Here is a 26,202-nt window from a genome sequence, read left to right on the forward strand (position 1 = left end):
TAAGGTTGTAACATTTCTTTACAACTGATTTTATTAAAGAGCAAAAGATGGCCAAGGTATTAGCTGATAGATACGGATACAAGTTTTTAGTTGGGTAGGTGCATGGTTATGTTTGATGAGCGATACAAAAGATGCTTGGCTAATGGTGGATGGTTATGCAGCTGCAGTAACTGGGTAGTGAGGGACTAAAGATCAACAGAAGCAACAATCTTACTCCTTTAAAAAATCTATGGTCAAATAATGCAACCCTAACAGGGATTTATCGATTATAACACGCCGCCGTTTTACGCCAATTTTGTACTTGGCCTTATGCAATCGCATCAACTGCTAGGAACTCACAATGAAGGTCGAGCAATGAATAAATTTTACATGCCCTAAATATCAATATCGGAATGCTATTAGGTAAACGCATAGGTAGATAGGTAAATAGCATACTTCCAGCTTGTTTCTATTGCTATATTACTGATCACATGCCTCTATGATTTCTAAAATGACATCACATAATCTTATCAAACACAATAACAATATAAACTTCCTCCTTTGCTGGGCTACACAAATACGACCTCGATGTCACGCTTGAAAGGCCTGAGAAGTGAATGAATGCTGATAGCGCTATTAGTACCTGACTCACAGAGGAGTCAAGCGGATAGCACTAGTAGGACCCCACTGACAGAGTCAAACAGATAGCGCTATTACTACCTCACTGACAGAGGAGTCAAACAGATAGCGCTAGTACTACATCACTGACAGAGGAGTCAAACAGATAGCGCTAGTACTACATCACTGGCAGAGGAGTCAAACAGATAGCGCTAGTACTACATCACTGACAGAGGAGTCAAACAGCGCTAGTATTACCTCACTGACAAACCAGTCAAGTGAGTGAAATAGCTATAGACCACCCAACATACAGGCACTGTGGGAGACGTTGATGGCATGTAAGTATTGTACAGTCATGAGAGCACTTGTCGCTTGCAGCCGGAAACAATTACTTAGCATCTCACCTAATCGACAGAACAGTATTTCATGATTACCAAAGTAGATTCTCTACATAAGAACACAAATTAAATGTCACATTCGTTCACAAACTTGGTGAGAGGGACCAGAGTATCTTACTAACAATTCTAGTTTCAAGTGCTACTTTTATAGGGCAATAATTACAAGGATTGGAGATCACACGTGTATGCTTTTCAAGTTCTTAAAATTAGCTGTAACGAACAGAAACAGAATGAAGTCTGTTTTAAACTCGGCTTCACACGCATCAAATAAAAAACGTTTAAAAGAGATATATAGATATATAACACAGCGGCATATAAAACAGATATGCCTCTAATTGATAAATTGATAAAACCTCTAATTGAACGCCATGGCGCTTTGTTTCTCAACACTTCCTCTAGAGTGGCCAGTCTCTCTATTGGAGGCGGCGTTCAAATAGAGGCAGGCGGTGCATTTTTCGAATGGCTCGTCAGAATTCTCGGAAGAAAAATGTAGCCCTATTACGGGTGAAGCGAATGTCGCCTATACATACTTTGTTCTCTTTTTCCGGTGGAGCGATATTAAACCTTTTGGATGCAATAAATCTGCTAACTTACCTTCAACCTGTCAAAGATCTCTTAAGATAAATAAGCATTGAGAAACTGAGAAATATCGCTACCAGTTGATATCTATTGCTTGCAACTAACCTGTGATGATATTATAGCCTGTGTGCTGCTTTGCAGTTTGTTGGCAGTTTCAATTTTTATTTCATTCTAAATTTGAAGACTTCTGTTTTATATTTATTAATGTTGCATAAAAACTCATTGCATTCATCGATATGTTTGCTACACTTTGCAGCCAAAACTAGCTTTTTATGTGCAATAGAAGAGTTATGAATGTCAATTAATTGTATGATCAGATTACTGCAATGATGCTATCAAATAATAAGCTATAAATTGGCAAATTTATAAGTTATATACTGATAGTCTACCAAATGTTACAAATATAATTTATGATCATGAACAAATGACATAAACGAACCACACTTATAGGACATGCAGAAACAAAAATTATCATTTTTAAAACAAATATGTTTGCATTGTTCACTCGGATAGCTGCGTTCTGATTGTTGCTTTCGATGGAACGAACTTCTTCTAGTTGTCCAACACCTTCTACAATGTCTTCTGACCTCAACTCTTCTTCTACTCAGCTGAACTAATTGATATTAGCGTCCAAACAATTTTTTGGCATTGCAAAACTTTTACGCGTCGCATTTAGCCCAAATGCAACGCGTAAAAGTTAAGCTCGCTAAATGTAACCTTTGGCCCAAAACTTGCAAACCGTTTTTTATATATGCACACCAGAAGTATCAAAACCGCGTTAAACAAGGAACTACTATTAGCCTGAGACAGTTAATAAGTATTTCTATGGTGTTCCTTTCAAAGTTCATCTGCCATTGTAAACTTTTTTTAAGTAAACAGTTTTAATTATTCGAGGTACATGGAAGTAAACAATTAACTACTGTTAGCTTGAGACTGTTATTGATTATTTCTATGGTGTTGCTTTCAATGTTTTAATAAGAAAAGCAACAAGCTTTGGAGTTGGACAACGAAAGAATTGATTAATATTAATGGAAACGATTAATTATTTATACGATTTTGTGGACACTTTTCTACTGATCACTTGATATTATGGGTTCATGAAGATCAAAAATAGAGGGTGACGCTCTATTTTTCAATCCTCTCATAGTGGCGGTCAAATAGAAGTGGCGTTCAATTCGAGGTTTTACGGTATATATATATAACACAGTGGCTTATAAAACAGATATATATCTATATACCCTAACAGCGGCACATAATACAGAATGTTGTATTCTACACGTCAGTTTTCCACAGTGTGTGAAGCATGCTCGGATGAGCTAAAATTGACTGTTGTAAATACAGTCCGTGTTTGGACATGCTTCTTCATCTTTCACGCTCTTATTTAGTAAAAACATGTCTCACTGCTGGCAGGTTAAGAAGAGAAGGAGAGCTTTACAATAAAAAGGAGCGAAAGAAAGGTCATGGGCGATAACCCCGAGCAGCAATACATTCCAGAATCGTACTATGATGTACCTATTAGAGCTTTGCAACCTAGTACACGCCATCAACTTGGTCTTCACCTCAACCTAGTTAATGACATTAGTTGTAAGTTGACCTTGTCTTTCTAGATGAAACAGATATGAGTCATTGCAGTGCATGTTTGCAATGACAAGTTTTGAGGGGTGGTGGTATACCAAAAGCTTGGTGGTGTAATGAACATGCGCAAATTATGGCTTTTCTGGCTGTCATTTTTGTCCCACAACTGCTAATCTTTGGCCTAGTATTTAGAGCAGCTTCTTAACCTATGGTCCTAAGCCAACAGCTTCTTAACCTATGGTCCTAAGCAGCAGCTTCTCAACCTATGGTCCTAAGCAGCAGCTTCTTAACCTATGATCCTAAGCAGCAGCTTCTTAACCTATGGTCCTAAGCAGCAGCTTCTTAACCTATGGTCCTAAGCAGCAGCTTCTTAACCTATGGTCCTAAGCAGCAGCTTCTTAACCTATGGTCCTAAGCAGCAGCTTCTTAACCTATGGTCCTAAGCAGCAGCTTCTTAACCTATGGTCCTAAGCAGCAGCTTCTCAACCTATGGTCCTAAGCAGCAGCTTCTTAACCTATGGTCCTAAGCAGCAGCTTCTTAACCTACGGTCCTAAGCAGCAGCTTCTTAACCTATGGTCCTAAGCAGCAGCTTCTTAACCTATGGTCCTAAGCAGCAGCTTCTTAACCTATGGTCCTAAGCCAACATTGTGTCCCCAGTACATTTCTGTTGGGTCACCATGATCTTTTGCAAAATCAAATTTTTGAACATCTTTACATGTATAAACATTGCACTAATTCATAGAAACAGGGTAGCTACATGAACTATCGGGTGATGGTATAGCATTTTCTTGCATTATACAAGCTTTAATGAACAAGCCAGCCATTATGCATGGTCATCAACACCGGGAAATCCCCTTGCATGTACATGACCTTGTTTCAGCTTGTTGCTACTCCCCTACTTGCATGTACATGACCTTGTTTCAGCTTGTTGCTACTTCCCTACTTGCAGACTGAAGACTTACAATAAAGGGCAGTTTTTCACAAGATTTTTTCATGTAAATCACTTGTCATACTTTATGTATACATGTACTACGTGAGGTGGTCAGGTGTGATAGCTATGTGCACAATTATTTCATAATTGGCAAGGCGGTCGATTGGCACAAGGAGTAAAGCATCCATCTGACAAGCTGAAAGTAGTGAGTTCAAATCTCGTTGAAATCGAACTTTTTCCTAACCTCTAAGGGTGGATTCAGACAGACATTATAGTAAAGTTTTGCAGCATTTTTATTTCCAGTTATATTTATTAAAGCATGAAGAGTTTCTATTATTAACCTTTCTTGGCACTGTTTGTTATTGGTTTACGATGGACCACAGTTGTGGCTACATGTACTTGTATATGAGTTCTTTGTTAGTATATACTTATTTTGTGCCGAGTTAAAGGCAAAGCGTAAATATACCCCTAAATAACATCTCCCAGTTCCCTAATACCTCTCTATATTGGCCTATATTTACGCCGTCAATATAAATATATCGCACTCTATAACACTCCCTTGATGAAGCAACGATCAAACACCTTTATCATTTGATAGGCAGGGGAGGCTTACCAGGCTCAGCAAGTGTTATCTTCTCCAAAGCACTCAAATACTTTGGAATATACCGAATAGTACGCCGCCATAACATAATCATTTGATATCTTTCAGACAATGATTGGAGAATTGTGGCTGAGAGAATCGGCATGCAATTACTGGAAATACAAGGCTTGGAGCAGAACAGTACAAACCCAACATCTGCTGTCTTGTTGAGAGCAACGCAAAAAAATATTACAGTTGGTGCATTTCTCAAAATTCTACTAGAAAAAGAACGATATGATATTTTTGAAGACATTGGGAAAAAAATTGGTAAGTATAAAGTTTCAAGTGAAAGTGCAAATGTAAGTTGAAGGGTACGGCAAACTGTGAGTGTAACGGAAACTGTAAGTGTAAGAAAAACTGTAAGTGTAAGGGAAACTGTAAGTGTAAGGGAAACTGTAAGTGTAAGGGAAACTGTAAGTGTAAGGGAAACTGTAAGAGTAAGGGAAACTGTAAGTGTAAGGGAAACTGTAAGTGTAAGGGAAACTGTAAGTGTAAGGGAAACTGTAAGTGTAAGGGAAACTGTAAGTGTAAGGGAAACTGTAAGTGTAAGGGAAACTGTAAGTGTAAGGGAAACTGTAAGTGTAAGGGAAACTGTAAGTGTAAGGGAAACTGTAAGTGTAAGGCAAACTGTGAGTGTAATGGAAACTGTAAGTGTAATGGAAACTGTAAGTGTAAGGGAAACTGTAAGTGTAAGGGAAACTGTAAATGTAAGGGAAACTGTAAGTGTAAGGGAAAATGTAAGTGTAAGGGAAAGCGAAAGTTTAAGCGTAAATGTAAGTGCAAATGTAAGTTTGGGTGTAAGCATAAATGTAAGTGAAAGTATAAATGTACGTGTAGGTGTGAAGTGTAAACTTACCGTAAGTGTAAATATAAGTGTAAGCGAAACGGCGTAAAACAGCAGTCTTGTGAAATGGTAAAAGCAAAGTCTTGGAACTAGAGTATTGCATAGGGACAATTCTAAATTCTTAAAAGCAGCTTCTCTGATTGCATGCTAACTATGGTTAGCATTCTAACAAGCACTTTAGTTGACTAGATGTATCTGACAACAGCTCTAGTATTAAACAACTATGACCTCTAGTATTAAACAACCATGACCTCTAGTATTAAACAACCATGACCTCTAGTATTAAACAACCATGACCTCTGGTATTAAACAACCATGACCTCTAGTATTAAACAACCATGACCTCTAGTATTAAACAGCTATGACCTCTAGTATTAAACAACCATGACCTCTATTATTAAACAACCATGAGCTCTAGTGTTAAACAACCATGACCTCTAGTATTAAACAACCATGACCTCTAGTATTAAACAACCATGACCTCTAGTATTAAACAACCATGACCTCTAGTATTAAACAACCATGACCTCTAGTATTAAACAACCATGACCTCTTGTATTAAACAACCATGAGCTCTAGTATTAAACAACCATGACCTCTGGTATTAAACAACCATGACCTCTGGTATTAAACAACCATGACCTCTGGTATTAAACAACCATGACCTCTAGTATTAAACAACCATGACCTCTAGTATTAAACAACCATGACCTCTAGTATTAAACAACCATGACCTCTTGTATTAAACAACCATGAGCTCTAGTATTAAACAACCATGACCTCTGGTATTAAACAACCATGACCTCTGGTATTAAACAACCATGACCTCTGGTATTAAACAACCATGACCTCTAGTATTAAACAACCATGACCTCTAGTATTAAACAACCATGACCTCTAATATTAAACAACCATGACCTCTAGTATCAAACAACCTTGAGCTCTGGTATTAAACAACCATGACTTCTAGTATTAAACAACCATGACCTCTAGTATTAAACAACCATGACCTCTAGTATTAAACAACCATGAGCTCTAGTATTAAACAACTATGACCTCTAGTATTAAACAACCATGACCTCTAGTATTAAACAACCATGAGCTTTAGTATTAAACAACCATGAGCTCTAGTATTAAACAACCATGACCTCTAGTATTAAACAACCATGACCTCTAGTATTAAACAACCATGACCTCTAGTATTAAACAACCATGACCTCTAATATTAAACAACCATGACCTCTAGTATTAAACAACCATGACCTCTAGTATTAAACAGCCATGACCTCTGGTATTAAACAACCATGACCTCTAGTATTAAACAGCCATGAGCTCTAATATTAAACAACCATGGCCTCTGGTATTAAACAACCATGAGCTCTAATATTAAACAACCAAAACCAATGAGACAAATTTAATTTCCTTTTAGAAGAAGACGTGAAAGCCTACAGACCCATACAACTCGCTGAAGGTAAAGAATATATTCTGTAAATAGCCTTAGTTTTCAACTGTAGAAAACAAAAGCCTTAGCTTATTCGATTTACACCTATGCTATTAATTTCTTTTTCAGCTTCTTCAAGCTCAGAAGCTCCCCTGACACTCGGAGAATGTAAGTAAATATACTAAAGTAAAAATAGACCATGGAGAGTAGTTAGTAGTGAAGGTACTAGTGGTGGTTAACAGTAATCGTGGTGCAAATATGATTGCATCTCGTACAACCATGATTGCATCTCGTACAACTATGATTGCATCTCATACAACTATGATTACATCTCGTACAACTATGATTGCGTCTTGTACAACTATGATTGCATCTCGTACAACTTAGATTGCATCTTGTACAACCATGATTGCATCTTGTACAGCTATGACTGCATCTTGTACAACTATGATTGCGATTTGTACAGCTATGACTGCGCCTTGTACAACTAGGACTGCGCCTTGTACAACTATGACTGCGCCTTGTACAACTATGATTGTGCCTTGTACAACTATGCTTGCGTCTTGTACAATTATGATTGCATCTTGTACAATTATAATTGCACAATTATGATTGCGTCATGTACGCTGTCTACGTGTTTATTTATCTTTGAACTGCAAATAGCTTCATAACTGGATTAGTGTTTATACAGTAGGCAAAGTGCTTTGACAATGTTTGCAATCTCATGATTACGTAAGGAATGACCTGTTTAGATTCAACAGGGTCAAGGCCCTCCACAAACTACTTACTATAGATTATTACTTCAGTTATTTACTTTATTTTCCCACAGGGTTATATATACCTAACCTTTTCATGGTTATCTACATATACCCAACCTTTTCATAGTTATATATATATATAATATGTTAGTTTTAATGCTATATGTGGTAGCCTGAAGTATTCATCATTAAAGGTTGACTTGCAACAAAATTTACTTTACAGTTATTTGGTATCAAAGGGTTCACCATGTCTTACTCTGCTGTGTTGTAGGTTCAAAATATGTGGAAATGTGATTACAAGCTCTTGAAAGCTCAAAAACGAACATAGGGAACCTTTTGATATCAAATAACTGTAATGTAAATTTCGTTGCATAACCTTTAAGCTTTTTGGCTCCGAAATATATTAAATATATTAAATGAAATGCTTTTGCAATGTAGGTGTATAAAAATAGTACACAGAATACAATGTAGGTATATAAAAATACTTGCTTCTACATGCAACAAGCTTAACATACAAGTAAATATCAGAATGGATTAACCTCATATGTTGAGACATGAAATCTTGTAACTTACATTGTACAATATGTATCTCATTTTATGTAACATATACCTTATAACATACATCTTATAACATTTACCTTATAACATATACCTTATAACATATACCTTATAACATATACCTTATAACATATACCTTATAACATATACCTTATAACATATACCTTATAACATATACCTTATAACATATACCTTATAACATATACCTTATAACATATACCTTATAACATATACCTTATAACATATACCTTATAACATATACCTTATAACATATACCTTATAACATATACCTTATAACATATACCTTATAACATATACCTTATAACATATACCTTATAACATATACCTTAATGCTATATGGCAGTAAAGACAGGAAAAAAGGAATATTTTGATGCCTTTACATCCTATCACACCAATGATTGGGAATTTCTTCAAGAGTTGATAGAACGGTTGGAGAAGGAGAGAGGATTCAAACTGTGCATACCGGACAGAGACCTTTGTGCTGGACTCATAGAGAATGATGCAACAGCCAAACTCATCAAGAGCCGGTAACTATTACTTCACTATTCATCAATAATCGAAATGGACATGATTAAAAAAGGTTGGCCTTATCACTCGCCATAGACCAACAGACACCCGTGACATTTGTCATTTTAGCAAAATTGATTGCCCGAAACCTCATTCTAATTTTGGTTATTAACAGCGATTATTTACTGTTCAAGATGTAAACGAGTGATAATCGTCCTGTCGGCGAGCTATATTGGAGCTACTGACTTGGAAGCTAAGCTCAGGTGGCAGCTCCAAGTCGCACAATCCCTCGCACCAGTGGCTGATACGATGCATAAGCTAGTGCCAGTTGTTATTGACGCGGTGATAAAAATCCCTGAAGATGTGCCAGGTAGGCAAGAACCTAACATACCTAAATATAATGATATATTGAAGTTTGTAGTAGGTATCACTGAAATGCCTAGCAACTACTTAAACCCACCGCCCAGAGTATATGCACAAAAAAGATAAAAGCCATTACAGTGTCAACAGAGTTGGCACAGATTCTAATTCCTATTGCGTAATATTGACACATGTGACATCTCTATTCATATCAGTATTGACACCTCTGACATCTCTATTTATATCAGTATTCACACCTGTGACATCTCTATTCATATCCGTATTGACATCTCTATTTATATCAGTATTCACACCTGTGACATCTCTATTTATATCAGTATTGACACCTCTGACATCTCTAGTGATATCAGTATTAACACCTGTGACATCTCTATTCATATCAGTATTGACACCTCTGACATTTCTATTTATATCAGCATTCACACCTGTAGCATATTTACTAGTATCAGCACTCATGCCTGTGGGTAACTCTCGACTCATATCAGTATTTATACCCTTTCTCTCGTTATATTACTAGTAGCACATCATACAAGGCCTACGATTCGTACTCTCGGATAGACCAAAGCAGCAATTGCATAATACTCAATCTGATATAGGGTAGTATATGAAATAAATAACTTATTCTAGCTACAAGCAAAGGTTTGTAAGACTATAACTTGTGTTGTTTTGTATCAAGAGATTCTCCTGCCATACAACGTATGCGACTATGCAAGACCAACTGTGAGAGAGTGGTTCTGGGAAAGGATGGAGCTGTCTTTAGCGGCTCCCACCACTGACCGCAGTGGCTACAAAGGGCCTCGTCAGGAGCGACTCGGGTCAGTGCGCACTTAATAACTGGGTCATCCTTAACAAACTCATAGTCTAGCTATTCAATGGTGGATCATGTCCGTACAATTGCATAAAGGGCATACAGGAAAATGGCAAATCTAAAATTAGTTTTGATAAATCAAATTTATAAAAGTTATCATTTTATAAGTTAGTTCCATGATGCAGAATTAGTTTAGACTATGATAAGCTGAGGTCTAGTTTATATTACTTTTTTAATTAGAAAAAGAGAATCTGAAAACAGCGAACAAAGGACAAGATCAAGAACAGACCCAATAACCATAACAGCTTCAAGTAAGTTCAGATACGCCCTGAACAAGAGAGCCAGGGTAGCTTGTTACTATTCTCAGCAATTGTTTTGACCAAATAACTTTTAGAACTCAAACGTACCATAATTTTGAATACGCCTCTTTACATGACAAATATAAGACTAGCTAATGCGTTTAGAAGAGTATTTGCAGTTGTAAGATAGCGCATTGACTTACTGAGCATATTTACACAGGGTGTACATACGTTCATTTAGTATTTTATTACTCTTATATTTTGAGGTGCCGTAATGCTTTGTCACTGATTAGTGTAACTGAGCGATGTTTGGACATCTGCTACTTTACAAGCAGCAGATGGAGTAGTAAGCCATCACTTGTAGCATTGATCATCACATCAAATACAACGGATAACTCAATGGATGTTCACTAACAACTAGCGTACATGTAGTACAGTCCAAACTCGATATACAAGGTTGATATATTCACTTATTAGCTCTGTATCTCTGTATGTTGAAATCATCATGGGTTAGAGCAGTTATTCTTAAAAGGAATTCTTATATTTGCTGTTATTTTGTCACAGCCAAGAAACTAACTATAGCGATTACATGTAACACTAAACTGAGTGAATTATGTCAAACTGGGAAAATGAAATAAAAAACTTAAATTATGAAACTAAACATAAAAATAACCGATAAAATTTTTTTTGTAACTTGAGGACAAATGCACGAAAGTGTAGGCTTGGCGATACATAGATTCAGAGGTAGTGAGTGATAGTAGTATGTGCTGGAACTTACTCCAACTTACACTAAAATAGTCTGAATGAAGTTAATGAGTGTATTTAGCTAATCCTATGTTTTATTTGTACCAGCATATTAGTTTTATGTACAGAACTGTTTCAGGAACAAATTCTGATGTCATAGATTAAAAATCACCTTATAGGTCAAACAAAAATTATGTGCTCCAATTCTACGTCGTGATAAATTCATATGTAAAGGTGATGGTAAGTGAAGGTTTGACTATTTTTCCAATGTCACAGTAGGTTTTACGGTATATATGTCACAGTAGGTATATAATGTATATATGTCACAGTAGGTATATAAGGTATCTATGTCACAGTAGGTATATAAGGTATTTAAAAACCACCCTAATCACCGCTAAATACTAGGGAGTACAGTAACTGCCAGCTATAAAAACTAAAAAATAATCTTTGGTTACAAACTAATAAAATCTAGCCGCGTGTCTCTGTAAGATAGTGACAGCGTGAGCTTATTTTGACAGACGGCGACCGCAGTCGTTACCAGCGCTCGGAGTCAGACATCGTTAGATCTCAAAGGTAAGTACATATAATATGAGATTTACATCTACAGGTCTAATGACTAAACTGTGATGTTGGGACTCTCTTAGGTTCAGTTAGCGGTTGAAATGAGGAGAGCCTACCTAGGGTGTTTTAGTGAGCTTACTTTATGCTGTTTGTTTTAGTACGTTCTACAGAGAAACACCTAGTCTATCAACAAGAACACCAAAGAAGAAGCATTGGTGGTCTAGAAAAGACTAGCAAAAGTTTGTCGTAATTTTAACCGGGCTGCTGGCTAATCAAACCGTGTCAGTTATTGGCGAGGAAAAAGTTGTTGCTGTCAAAACTGTGTCCTAGTTATAGGGTCACAAATAAGTGCCATACAAGAATATATTTAAATATAGAGCATTATTTTTTAGATAAAATTTACTGAAGAAATGTTACAAACAGATTATAGCTTGTCGTAAAATGATGGTTTACCGGTTGTTTGGTTAAAAAAAGTTTAACTAGTTAATTAAATTTTTTTCTCAGCTTCAACGTGTCCATCCTTTGTTCTGCCTCTCTCTTGATCTACCTGAATTTGTTATTCAAATCCATATTCTACCGCACATGTCTTTATGTATAAACATCAGCTAGATCAAGCAATTATTATATAATTTCTAGGAAATGAGATGAAACGTCTAAAATAACAAACCACTATTGCTAAGTAAGACATATTTAATCTTGAAAGATTTGATGATATTTTTGTAGATAAGCTAGAGCATGTAACAAAGAAGTGTACATGTATGTAGTTGCTGTAAATTGTATTACAAATGAAAAAGATGTGCTGATATCTACTGCTATCTACTTCAGCACTTCCAGCCAACATGAGTGATGTTGGCAGCAATAGATGCCTTGACATTTTCTCTTTAAAACACTTACAAAGTTACTGATAAAATTTTGTGTCTTTCGCAAATGCCAAACAAATAAATTTAATGTTTTATGTTTGTAAAGCTTCCATAAATGTAAATATAGAAAGTTTTAGACAAGCTAAGACTAATCTTACTTCAACATAATCCACCAAATATCTGAGCATCGCTAAGGCGAGATATCGCTAAGGCGAGATATCGCTAAGGCGAGATATCGCTAAAGCGAGATATCGCTAAGGCGAGATAAATATTTGCTTTCTCTGTCATGTATTACTCTGCTAGTAGTCCTAGTAACCCTGGCTGGTATAAAGTATTTCTACCAGCTACAACTAGCCATTAATACATAAGTAGATTTTTAGCATATGCTCTATGAATACAGTTGATCTCTGCTCTAGTTCTATTACTTACATCACATTACCCACACCACATTGCTTACACCACATTACTTACACCACATTACTTACACCACATTACTCACACCACATTACCCACACCACATTACCCACACCACATTGCTTACACCACATTACTTACACCACATTACTTACACCACATTACTCACACCACATTACCCACACCACATTACCCACACCACATTACTCACACCACATTACCCACACCACATTACTTACACCACATTACTTACACCACATTACTTACACCACATTACCCACACCACATTACCCGCACCACATTACTCACACCACATTACCCGCACCACATTACTTACATCAATTACAGAATAGCTAAAGCAGCGAGAATTGATAAGTCAATATTTTGCACCTTATCCTTGTGTCAGGGTGTGTAGCTGATACTGCCAGAATCAGGCCTACAGAGACGCAATGATTGTAACCACCAACCTTCACTGTCCTGAAAATAATGCCAGCCATCTTCAGTGTCGGGTGGAGGGGTGTGCAGCCTCGGTTGCGTATGACTAGACTCGGCCTCCGAGTATGAGTGCCTATGACTACTGCTCCGACTCGCTCTGCTAGATCCTGAGCCATAATAGCGAGCGCGTCTGACTCTGCTCCTGCAGTACAAGAAAGTTACTTCAGCAGAGGTCAGGCTGCAAAAAGCCATGTTTTATCATACAGATGCTCGAGTAGAAACTCATAGGGTTGAAGCACATTGGAGAAATAAAGAGCGAATTTGCAGACGCTTTCTAAGAGCGATGGCGCCGCTGTTGTGATTGGGTAGCTGATTGCTATCATGTTTTATAGTGAAAATGAAAATAGTTCAACTTATCGTTACAGACTCGACAACTTTAAAATAATATCACGCTATTCAAAATACAAATTTAATAAAAATGAAACTATTACTAACAAATACAAAAATATTGCAAATAAATTACAATTGCAACATTAAATATTGCAATACAAATTAATTTGTGTAGAATTATAGATGTCAAGGACAAAAGATTACACTCATGGTTGACGCCTCCAGCATGCGTTGCTGTTTATTTGCTAGAAAGGAGATGTCACGTTACCATTTCGCAATGCCTATTGTTTCACCTTTTACACTTGGTCTGATTGGCTATACCGAAGGATGAATCTTGCTGATGTTACCATCACATTGAGTAGTTTCTCAACCTGATTTGCCTATTAGCCAATGAGATTGCAGGTTAAAGGGAGGTTTTATCATCTTTTTGATACGTGTCATATGTGAATAAATTCCTCCCAGTGGTAAGTTCAATATTTCTACTAACTTTTAAAAAGTTAGCAAACACGCATGGCTGTAACAGAATCAGCCGATGAAACAATTTGACAACATCTCTAGTGCAAAAATGGTGCATAGACATGGACATAATGATGATGAGCAAGGAACGGTGCATAGATATAATGGTGATACAAGAGAAATAGTGCATAGACATACACATAATGATGATACAAGAGAAATGGTGCATAGACATACACATAATGATGATACAAGAGAAATGATGCATAGACATACACATAATGATGATGAGCGAGGAATAATGCATAAACTCAGACATAATGACGAAGCAAGAGGAATGGTGCATAGACATAATGAAGATGCAAGTGGAACGGTGCACAGACATAGACATAATGATGATACGAGAGAATGATGATTGCAAATGATACTTTGTTAAATAGCGTAATCAGACCTTCAGGGGGGGGGGTGCTAGAGAAGAGTAAATAAATCCCAACTGAATGTCATGTATGACTCGATAGCTTGGCACGGCTATTGCTTTAGTCGCTACCAAAGTGAATACTTTGGGAATAATGAAATGGAACACTGTTGAACACACAGTGAAATGTCTACTGGTGCTGTCCGTTTCACTCACCTGTCCTCAGCTGTCGTATGGCGCCTCACTGCGGGCCGCCTCTTCAGTAGAATGCTTGACTGGTCATTGGCTAGAGTGATTTCTTCTACTTTCCTTTTAGCCTTGGGTTTAGGTGTTATAAGAAGGGACGCGTTCTCCAAACCCGACATGCTCGAGTTATTACTAGCGCTACTGACAACAGTAGACTTATCATGAGGGTTTAACGCTGTATCATCTGCAATATTAAGCAAAAGCCTAAAGAAAATTTTTCATTGTTGATTTAAAACTATAAATGTTGAGAGGACAACTTTCAATGAGAAAGCTATATTCCGTGAGATAATTCAGTAAAACTATGGACTGATTGTGCAATATGGCAGGCCATTAAAGATGAAGCTGCTGTTGGAGTTATTTTCTTCTGCTAATCAAACATTATACACCGAAACTGCACCCGTTTGCCAGCTGACAACAAATGAGAACTTTTCTAAATCTAAGGAAGTCTTCATTTGTTGGATGAATCTGAGACATCAATTACACTTTAGTAGTAAAAGTTTTGTTTGTAATGTTAGAGTCGTTTTTCTTGACTAAATTAAACTTATTTTAGAGCAAAACAATATCTAACAAGACTGTCATGCCTGCACATTCTACATTGCATCTCATGTTCATAGTTTCACTACGGCTAATCACAGATGCCTACAAACATTTACATTAATCTCTCCACAATGTTTCAGGTTTTATAAATAATAAAACAAACCAGATAAAACATCGATGCTGCCATTTTAGAGCGTTTCTGGTTTGCTAAGTAATGACTTCCAACATAGACTATAGCCTGGTATAGATATACTAAAGATTTGTGATTGAACATGTTAAGAAAAATGAGATTGGATGCGTCGGATTCTTGGAAATTCCAAGAAATACTTGCAAATGCTGGTTTCCAACAATAAAAATTACAAATCATCTTTATGAAAATATGAATTTAAACCTGCAAAGGAAACACAACTTCATGCGAATACCGGCCTAATTCAACCTAATTCACCCGCATAATTTTCCTACTGACAGAATTAATACCTTTAGAGTTACCATAACGATGAGATATTGATGGAAGCTCAACAAAGGCCTGTATATCCACAAAAAAATTCTCTGTTTTATTACAGAACCTGCAAGATCAAATAAAGAAGAGTACCTGCAGACACATGCCGAAATCTTTCCCTAAACGCTTCATATTTTGCACCAGTTTTGGGAATTGCGCCTCCGGCTCTCGCAGCGTCTCGTGCAGAGGAAGCTGTGGTCGGAGTTGGATTTCTTGGCCGTTCCAGTTCTGTAATTTCTTCCACTACTCTCAAAAAGTAACCCAATTACAAACAACTGCAATTGCAAAAAGATTGTATAAATCTACTTATGATAATCTTGCAGCGGAGGCCAGAGAAATTGAGGATTCTTTTTGTGTCAACTCTGCTGAATGAAATTGATAAATTTAATCACCATTGTACACCCACCAAGCATATACAACTCCCATACATGTTGATTAGTCGAGGTCAAGGTTGATGTAATGAAAGGTTTAGTTTAAACATTTAATGGTAATCTTGACTGTATTGAAAACCATTTAACTGCATATCCTTGAATCACCCTGAAAACAACTACACTTTACAAAGATTTGAGCAAATTGATGAAGTAGTTTATACTGAAGGTAGTAGCAAACCAAAAGTGTTCACAAATAATGACACAAGCACCTAGCTGACAATGACACAAGCACCTAGCTGACAGTGACACAAGCACTTAGCTGACAGTGACACAAGCATCTAGCTGACAGTGACACAAGCACCTAACTGACAGTGACACAAGCACCTAGCTGACAGTAGTACAAGCACCTAGCTGACAGTAGTACAAGCACCTAGCTGACAGTAGTACAAGCACCTAGCTGAGGTGGTACAAGCACCTAGCTGACAGTGGTACAAACACCTAGCTGACAGTGGTACAAGCACCTAGCTGACAGTGGTACAAGCACCTAGCTGACAGTGACACAAGCACCTAGCTGACAGTAGTACAAGCACCTAGCTGACAGTGGTACAAGCACCTAGCTGACAGTGGTACAAGCACCTAGCTGACATTGGTACAAGCACCTAGCTGGCAGAAACACAAGCACCTAGCTGACAGTGGTACAAGCACCTAGCTGATGATGACACAAGCACCTAGCTGATGATGACAAAAACACCTAAATGACGATGACACAAACACTTAGCTGACACTGACATAAGCAGTTTGATTATATTGTTACAAACACTAAGCTCACTTTGACACAAGCACCTATGTATCTCACAGTAGCACAAACTCTAGCCCATAATTATTGGCACAGCCATCTAGTTCCCAGTGGCACAAGCACTTAGCCTCCAATGGCACAAGCACCGAGCCCCCAATGGCACAAGCACCTAACCCCCAATGGCACAAGCACTTGCTCATATTGGAGTAACAGACAGACCCACTACAAACAGGAGATGCAAGTAGTTTTTGTAGGACTTGGCAGTTTGACAAATTATTGAAAACAAATACAATTGCCAGATCAAGCCAAACAATCAATAAGCCAAATCTGAAGTCTGAAGACCATTGATGTCGCTCATTTGATAAAGAAATGGCTTCAATTCTGATTGTACAACCAGAGTTGTGCTCTCCATAAAGTACTTCATAGCTGATCAGGAAACCATGAAAACTCAGGAATGAAGCCCCTATTTAGTAACCTGTGCACCATGCATCTCACAAAATACACTAAGTCGTATATGCTCACCAACTGAGAGAGGTGGTGCAGTGTTGGTGGATTCTGTAGAGTCACTAGAGGCTTTTAGCTTGCTGTCACTTGGCGAAGCTGCTGGTTCAGTATCAGAATCGCTGTCAGTTTTTATTTCGCTGTTGTTACAAGCATTTATGTTGGATGAGGAGACCTCGTCTCCAATAGCACCTGTGTACAAATGGGAGGAAATATTGACATTCCTTAAACAGAAGTCATTTTTCCATGCATCAAACTGATAAGCAAATAGCAAGATGGGACTTCGGCAGTCTCTAAGGCGAATGACCATTTCAAATTGTTACAGACTTGGCATAGTATCCTGAAGCACTACTAACAAATATGCCTGTCCACGAGCAACATCCATAGCTCATAACTCTTGGTCTGGCCTTGACCTAGTCATCAATTATCTGGCACCCATTTATTTTCTCGAAAAAATAGTGAGATTGAGTTGTCCTACTCATCAGTAAAATTACATTCACACAACCTACAAGTTTACAAGTTTTGGTAGGAAATAGCCAACAATTTAAGTAGATTTGGAGCCTGATATCAATGAAATCAATGAGGTAGATGCTGAGAGACAAACACAAAACTGCTTGATGCTTGACTCTACAATAAATTTGATGTCATTCAATATTCAATGAACCGGTGAGATACAATTGACACCATCTAAATTATGTTTGAAGCATATTGTTCCTGTTTCATCATATTCTCAGGCTATTACCAACTAGCTAAAGAAATGATTAACAAGCAGTGCCAACAAGAAGACAAGGCAATAGGGCTATGATGATTATCCGGTGTTAACTGCTATGTGATAGGACTAGCCCTGATCTATGAATCAGGGTTGTACTGGTAAAAACCGGGACGGTAAAAACCAGCGGTTTTTACCTGTAAAACTGTTTTTACCAGATGATTTGGTCAAAACTGGAAAAATCTTTTTTGTTGCAACCTATTTTGTTTGGCCTTAATCTGGTATTGCTTCATTTTACAGCTCTATAAAACATGTTTTGATCAGTTTGTAATAGTTATTAGTTGTTGTAGAGTAGTGGAAGCATTCCTTGCAGTAAATAGGTGCATAACGTATATGTATACATTATAACAATATTTACGGATATAATATATTTTGCATTAAGTACAAGTGTAGGATGAGAAAGCATAAGTATCACCCGAGCTAAAGATACATGTTTAAAAGGAGGTTGCTCAAGTGCAGCAACATCCGCACTCTCGACCGGCCAACCTGAAGACAATGCAACTTGTTCTGCTTCTTGAGAGCTACATGTTATTGGTGACGCCGTCGTTGTTAAAGTTTGATGTTTAGCTATATGTCCTCTCATGCGATCAGCTTTAGCACTGACTTTTGCATAGCAAAACTTCCATTCAACGTGTGAAAGTTTGTCGTTCACATATATTTTATCAAAATCAGCTTATATTGGGTTCCTCGGTTTACCTCCTGGCATTGTGTATAATGGAAATTACAAGCACTGTCCACAGTGGAATGAAAACTATGAAGATAGTTGTGCGAAACTGCTATTCATATTTATATGAACCCAGTAGCCATTGGCTACTAGCCAGCGCCCTTGTGAACTGTTAGTAGGCCAATTTGATTGAAGTTAAATTTAACAGCAAACTTCAAAAGGTCTCAAAACCCGTGACAATGGACAGATCGACGCTGATGGTTTTAGATGATTGTTCAAGAGGGTTATCTGATGTAAAGGAAACCAATTACATTGAATTATGTTGAGATTCTCACAAGTCTTTCACTAAAACCATCAAGCTAGATTTCTATTTTAACTCAGTCTCCCTTTGATGTCATTGTTGTAGGACATACTTCAATATATTAAGTATTTATAAATATAATATTCCCTCTATTTCTATAACAACATACATCTACATCACCAACTCACAATACAACTACTTTATAGGGAGTATGTTAGCCCCTAAAATATTTTTTCTAGCTTTGCACCGTTTTTACCAGTTTCGGACGGTATTTACCAGTTTGTGCCAGTTTTTCTCGCTGTCCCGGTAAAAACTGTTTTTCCAGGCAAACTTTACAACCCTGCTATGAAAGTCAGTACAGGTCAAGTTATAAAATCGCACAGACAATATGATAATATTTGCAAGCTAATTTTAAGTAAAAAGTGGCCACCCGGACAGAAGCTTTAGGCACTTGATCAACAAGCAACATTATGTAGATGTAACAGTAGCTACACAGGTGGAGTATATATGCCAATGTTTTTTTTGCATGAGGTGCATCTTAAAACCAGAAAACTATAGATACAAAAGCAGATGAGCTAGTGCCATTCTATTTCTGTAAAATATCTGACAGGATACAGTAACAAGTGCAAACATGGTGAGCCGAGTAAACAGACTGGAATTATTTAGACTGCTCAAGGTATACCACAGGTCAAAATTTGAGGGTATTGATATTCAGACCAAGCACGCCATTTTTTACTTAATAATCAGTATTTCCCAATTATGTCTGTGCTGGATGTAAACTGGCCAAAGACAACTAAGTTGGTTGTATATTAGCCAATGAAAGCTATGCTGGTTGTATATTAGCCAATGAAAGCTATGCTGGTTGTATATTAGCCAATGAAAGCTATGCTGGTTGTATATTAGCCAATGAAAGCTATGCTGGTTGTATATTAGCCAATGAAAGCTATGCTGGTTGTATATTAGCCAATGGAAACTATGCTAGTTGTGTTTTAGCCAATGAAAGCTATGCTGGTTGTATATTAGCCAATGGAAACTATGCTAGTTGTATTTTAGCCAATGAAAGCTATGCTGGTTGTATATTAGCCAATGGAAACTATGCTAGTTGTATTCTAGCCAATGGAAACTATGCTAGTTGTATTTTAACCAATGAAAACTATGCTGGTTGTACATTAGGCAAAGAACGCTATGCTAGTTGTATACGACCATTTAGTTAAGTACTGACAGCTATTTTAACTATGTATTTCTTTGACCCTTTTACACAAAGTTTTTTCCAATGTGATATGATCAAACCAGATGATTTTCTAAAAGGGAACAAAATGAGGCAAGAGAGGCAAAGATAGTTTAAACCAATAGACAAAATGATGGATTGAGCACCAATACAAGCTTATGCCAAACATACCAAGTACTAGAAATTCCCCTGTCATACAGCCCACGACCAAAGTGATAATGGAAAAAGAAAGGGTACTGCCGGTTGAGAAATGCAACATTTGCAGTCAAATGGCACTGCAGTGCAACAGGAGAACTGCAATGGTAGCTGCAATGGTAGCTGTAATGTACTGGGTGTTATTATGTACAACAAACAGCAATAATGAAAGGAAAAGATTATATGTTTATATCTCTTCCCTGCAATAGGAGAAATGCAATATTAAAAGTAAAATGGCAAGCTGCTGTGTAATAAACATGTACACAGGCTGGGGTGCTGCATATCATTGGTCATAGCAACCAATATCAAGAAGTTGTGATATTTATCTAGATTTCTGTATTTATATCTAAAAAATTATGCTGAATTTAAAAATCTAAACAGATTTTAGCTGGTTGTCATAGAAGTACATGTATATCTATAAGAAAATGTAGGCCTATTACTTAATTTTGCAGATATTAAAAACGGCTTGGCAGTACCACGATATTGGGCACAGCAGCGGTATCGTCAACAAAATATTTAGAAAAATAATAACAGTAACATATTGCACACCATCAGTCACTATATACTTCGATCTTGTAAATTCGAATGAATATTCTTATAATTAAATCTTATAATAATCCTATAAAACCGAATAATTATTCTTATAATTAAATATTGTTAGAATCGTTAGAAAAATATCATCGTCATTTCCTTTACTTTCATTGCTTTGGACATCAGTTAGAATACGAAAGTACTCATTATAAGTGTCCAAAATGTCAGAGTCCAGTAGAATCGGCAAAAAAGAAATGATTACTTTTCAGTACTTCTACGTTAATTACAGAAACCTTCGGCAATTGGACAATGCCATAGACTGGTGAAACGTGCATGTTTTTCTCGTGAAATGCGCACGATTTAATGGTTCTACTCTTTGTCGCAAGGCCTCATCGGCGTTTCGTTGGCCGGTCTTAATTTTGATTAAAAAAAGCTTGTCAAGTTTTCATTGCGATTTTAGGCCAAATTAATCTGTCTATTTATGTATAATCCGATCAGATAGGTTGGTTTTAGGATATTGCAGAAACTTTTCAAAAACTTGGTAACATATTTAAATATGTTTATATGTGTTTGTATCATTATTATACTTAAACGACTTTACTAAAAAATGGTTAAATTTTTTGATGGGATTATTGTACAAGGGTTTGGTAATTGCCGTTGACGGATAATTTTTCGGGAGTTGTGTGCGCATATGCATTTATCATAAAGCTCTCAAACATTCGCTTCGCTCGTGTTTGGTCGTGGGATAAAATATTGACATGCGCAGCCAGCCTTGAAGGTATTGTTCTACAAATTTACCTTTATTTATTTCTGTCCTTCTATTGGTCAAGTTTACTGCCATCTCCTCTTTGACATCTCCGCCTGCACCTGTCATGGTCTCACTTTCTATTTCTCTTGCCAGATTTAAGACACCAGAGAGAACATTAGAGGACGTCTCCTGCTTGTGTTCATCTCCGGTGTCAACATCAGCTATGTGACGATGTGAAGACTTAACTTGGCACCGGTTGATGGGACGGCATTTCTCGTTAGATTCAGAATCCGAACTGTCACTTTCACCAAACGGGTCAGCCGGCTCTGAGACAGTACTTATCTAAAGTTATAATATCCACATTATATTTTCACTATACCTTCATGTTCTATGGTAGCTAGGTACCCTAAGGAAGTGAGTTCAACTAAATACAACTAACTTTTCGCCTATGAGCATTGTTGAGCAAGGAGTCTCTGAGAACATTGATGTCTTCGAGTCTCTCACTATTAGTCCTCATGAGAACATTGGAGCTTTTTGCTGTTGCAGTTCGGCGTTCTCTTTTTCGCTCCCTTTGGGATGGCTTTGTATCAAAAGAATATCTAAAAAAAAAGTTAATGATGGGAGGCTGAGAATGTTACACTAAAGGCTGTTACACTCAGGCTAAAGATGCAAACACACTAGGCAATGCAATTCTATGGCTGCTAATTTGTTCGAATCAATGTTCACCGACGTACAGCAACAACATCTTGCTATTTTGTTACAATTGAAACATCAAAATGAAACACTGAATTGTTCATAGATTTAATAAGAGCACACCCAGTCCTTATGACACAACACATAAAAATTACAAAGAAACCCAGTAGAAAACCAACATTTGCAAGTCAATCGGTGCGGAGGTTGACCATCTTGAGAACAATAAATATTTATTATATTGAAAATAAAAACTACTATAAATAAACTGTATATAAAAATCGTAAAATATTACTGTTAAAAATACAAAAAACTGTTTTTTTCTTATGTCTTGTAGTGTACGATCCGTGAAAGTGAGATTGGCCTAATAACAAAAGCGGAAGTTGTTTACATCATTGTCTAGAAGGCGCCATATTGACTTAAATTTATTAATGACTCCAAAGAAATTGATGATACAGAATTCTATTGGCAGTTTGTGAGCATGCCCGCGTTATCGCTTGCTGGTGAGTCGCTCAAGTGTGTTTACGCATGCACCAGCGATATCTCCGCGCTCCTAATAACGCACGCGATAAAATCGCCTAGTGTGTTTGCACTCGCCTAGTCTGTATGAACTAGAGATGCCCCGATTCTAATTTTACTAGCCGATTCAGATACCGATTCGATATATCGATTCTTATTGAAAAATAATCTGATTCAGATACCGATTCAGATTCTTTTGTGTTGCATAGATTATTGGTAATTTTATTATGCAAATATAAATATAATGCAAAGGAAATATAAATAATGATGTATTTATTTGTTTGTATTTATGAAAAAAGATATACATGTATATATATTCACATACTGACATACCGTGCATCTAATAACAAAACAGTTCATGTTTCTTGAAATATGTTATTAATAATGGTAATTACTGTTGGTGGTACAGCTTTCTCTGCGATAATGAAGTCTTTCTTTTACTGCTGAGGGAACTGCTGCGCATGTACAAGTCTAGAGCAAATAAATGCGTCTGTTAATTACCGTTAGTGATTCAATTATCTCAGTGAGACGTCTTTATTGTCTATCAATATCGATGTAGCCAGTCGTACTGAAGAAGGACTCGCTTGTCACAGATGATGGAGGACAGGCTAAACACTGAGGTTCAGCCAAGGGATAAGCCACTGGATAAGCCACTGAGGTTATTTTATGCGATATAAACGATACCTCATATCGTCAGGATCGAGAGATAAATAACTTTATGCATCGACTACTCAAATTACTTTCGCAATGCTAGTAAATAGAAACATTACACCGCATTCTTGTTTCTCATTATGGTTCTATTGTTCGTGATTGGCTGCAATAAATCATATCGCTGTAATTGGGAAATACCGCACTTGGTGATTACGTCCTGACTAAAGCCAAAAGATTGCTCAGCTGTGTGGATGTTTATTAGGCTATAGACATGAAATAGATTGTGTGACAGGCCCGGAATTCATTAGGTAAAAGTAAGGAACTTGCAGCTGATAATTTTTTATTAAAGTAGCAGGCTAAAATACGGTTTTCTGCTAAATAGTTGATATGTAAAAAGTATCTGAAGTTACCGATTTTTTAAGAAAAGATCGGCCGATACCAATTCAGATACTTAACACCCATATCGGCACCGATACCGGTTCCGATATTAAAATCGGGGTAACTCTAGTATGAACCCAAAAGGTTCATACAGATAGTCCATATCTAATATGAAAGGCTTGATGAAGCATTTAATGTGCCACCTTGCTTAAAGAACCTTCAGTCTGACACTGAAGAAGCAGTGGTGAGCGTGAAGAACAACGGAGCTAAGGAACCAGACACCAACTTTATAAAACGTTATAATAAAGTTTGGTCAAGCCTAAAATTGACTCTCGTCAAACAATGACTTATAATGTACAGAAACCGGTTTCATAATTTCCAATCAGCAATAAGACAAACAACCACTATTTTCGGATTACGATTTAAAGATTCCAGATGATGAGCACCAGTTCATAATTTAGAATTGCTTACCATCTAAAGCCAGTTTGTGTCGTTTGAATAAAGAGACTAGAACAAAAAGGTCAAGGAGCAGTGAGGAAGGAAGCGAGGGAAGAGTGAGGAAGAGGAGGATAAGAAACTACTGACCTTCGGCTGCTGCAACCTGAGAGTGGCTCCTCAAGCGACATCTGCCTGAGGCGAACACGAGGCCGAGGGCTTGGGTGAGGATAGCCCGCCCACTCAAGAGTAAGAGGTGGCTGTTCCTCGGCGCGACTCTCACCGACCAACATGTGGGAGCCATGGGGGCTGTCAAGTACTGACTTACTGCGGCGTCTACTACAGTAATTACGATGGTGACCAAACGATAAACTTTAGGACCAAGAGCACTTTTTCAATGTGTGCAGCGTATTGTTTCTAATGAGTATAATATATGAATATCCATGTTATAAGAATAAAAATAGCGAAGAATGACAATACCTATAGGTCATGTTACGTCTTCTGGTAACTCTCTGAGAATGGTAGTGAGGTTGCTGTCTCTTCAAGGTTGGAGGAGTAGAACTCGCTATTAAAGGAACCGGCCAACGTTCCTGGCTCAGTGCTCGACGCTTGTATCCCACTAGAACAATTCAATAAACAAGACAAAGCGAACTCAAGGCTAGTAGTTGCGTAAGACTCTAGATCGGGAAAATACAGTCACACCTCGGCTTCCGCTTGTTCCCTATCTTGCCCATATCAGAAGTTGACCGGAAAAGTCAACATTTTTACACCTCAGACTTGGACCAAAAAAATTAGCTTTCAACCATATCTTACAGTGCATTAATTTTTTCAAGTTACAATTGATAAAAACAGAAAACGAGAAGTTTTTTTGCTGTGCTTTTTTATTTCACACAATCTTTGCAAAGATTCATTACTGTATTCCTTCATTATGTTTTTAGATCATAACCTTAGCACAGGCTAGAATTCACCACTTTAATATTTATGCTAAAGTTGGTAAAAATAACACATACAAGATGTTTTTGTTTCATGATCTTAAAAAATGAAACACGCAGACTATTTCTACACTTTATAATGTACTAGCGGAATGCCCAGCGTTGCATGGGTATTAAAAATCAGTTTATAAGCAGTGATAGCAATGCCACACTTATAAACTCAGCTTATAAACAATACCACTTGCCATTAGCCTGGCACATTGCCAATGGCTAGTTTAAGTAAGCTAGTTATCTACGGCTCTTACTAATACATAGAATGACGTTGCGCCTTAACGGAGAGCGGTGACGTATTTTCACCGACATAGCGATGTATATCGCCCAATGAATCCAACAATCTCGTGTAGTGCAATGGTTTAGCATATCGTCTCGGGAACAGGAGGTTCCAAGATCAAATCCTCTGCGAAACGGATTCTTCATTCCAAGATTTTAATAACTATAGCTGGACATACTGAACTACACGAGTACGCACAGACAAACTTTGAGATTTACTTATACAGTACATAAGACCCTGGATAAATGAAGCTGAAGTACGAGTTAC

The 26,202-nt window shown here is 37.3% G+C and overlaps 2 protein-coding genes across 2 annotated transcripts in view; one reads left to right on the forward strand and one right to left on the reverse strand.

The window, feature by feature from the left end:
* Positions 1 to 26,202, reverse strand: part of LOC137399720 (pecanex-like protein 1) — a 31,080-nt gene that overhangs the window by 337 nt on the left and 4,541 nt on the right. Inside the window, exons 6-13 of the mRNA XM_068085930.1 lie at positions 25,153 to 25,291; positions 24,823 to 25,008; positions 22,439 to 22,598; positions 22,050 to 22,341; positions 17,585 to 17,755; positions 15,989 to 16,138; positions 14,830 to 15,043; positions 13,385 to 13,554 (exon numbers count right to left, since the gene is read on the reverse strand). Coding sequence (XP_067942031.1) covers positions 13,385 to 13,554; positions 14,830 to 15,043; positions 15,989 to 16,138; positions 17,585 to 17,755; positions 22,050 to 22,341; positions 22,439 to 22,598; positions 24,823 to 25,008; positions 25,153 to 25,291 — 1,482 coding nt within the window. The remainder of the gene's footprint in view (positions 1 to 13,384; positions 13,555 to 14,829; positions 15,044 to 15,988; positions 16,139 to 17,584; positions 17,756 to 22,049; positions 22,342 to 22,438; positions 22,599 to 24,822; positions 25,009 to 25,152; positions 25,292 to 26,202) is intronic.
* Positions 638 to 12,446, forward strand: LOC137399846 (myeloid differentiation primary response protein MyD88-like). Its single transcript, XM_068086084.1, has 11 exons — positions 638 to 935; positions 2,985 to 3,158; positions 4,791 to 4,988; positions 6,995 to 7,036; positions 7,136 to 7,174; positions 8,687 to 8,870; positions 9,045 to 9,220; positions 9,908 to 10,046; positions 10,280 to 10,350; positions 11,601 to 11,655; positions 11,802 to 12,446. The coding sequence occupies exons 2-11, from the start codon at positions 3,035 to 3,037 to the stop codon at positions 11,875 to 11,877; spliced, it is 1,104 nt and encodes a 367-aa protein (XP_067942185.1). The 5' UTR covers positions 638 to 935; positions 2,985 to 3,034; the 3' UTR covers positions 11,878 to 12,446.

The sequence above is a fragment of the Watersipora subatra genome, chromosome 7 (assembly GCF_963576615.1).
Source record: "Watersipora subatra chromosome 7, tzWatSuba1.1, whole genome shotgun sequence".
Lineage (NCBI taxonomy): Eukaryota > Metazoa > Bryozoa > Gymnolaemata > Cheilostomatida > Watersiporidae > Watersipora > Watersipora subatra.

Coding starts and splice junctions, on each gene's coding strand:
- LOC137399846 (XM_068086084.1), top strand. CDS start 3,035: ATGGGCGATAACCCCGAGCAGCAATACATTCCAGAATCGTACTATGAT. Junction 7,175..8,686: donor TCCCCTGACACTCGGAGAAT/GTAAGTAAATAT, acceptor GCTATATGGCAG/TAAAGACAGGAAAAAAGGAA. Junction 10,047..10,279: donor CCTCGTCAGGAGCGACTCGG/GTCAGTGCGCAC, acceptor TTTTTTAATTAG/AAAAAGAGAATCTGAAAACA.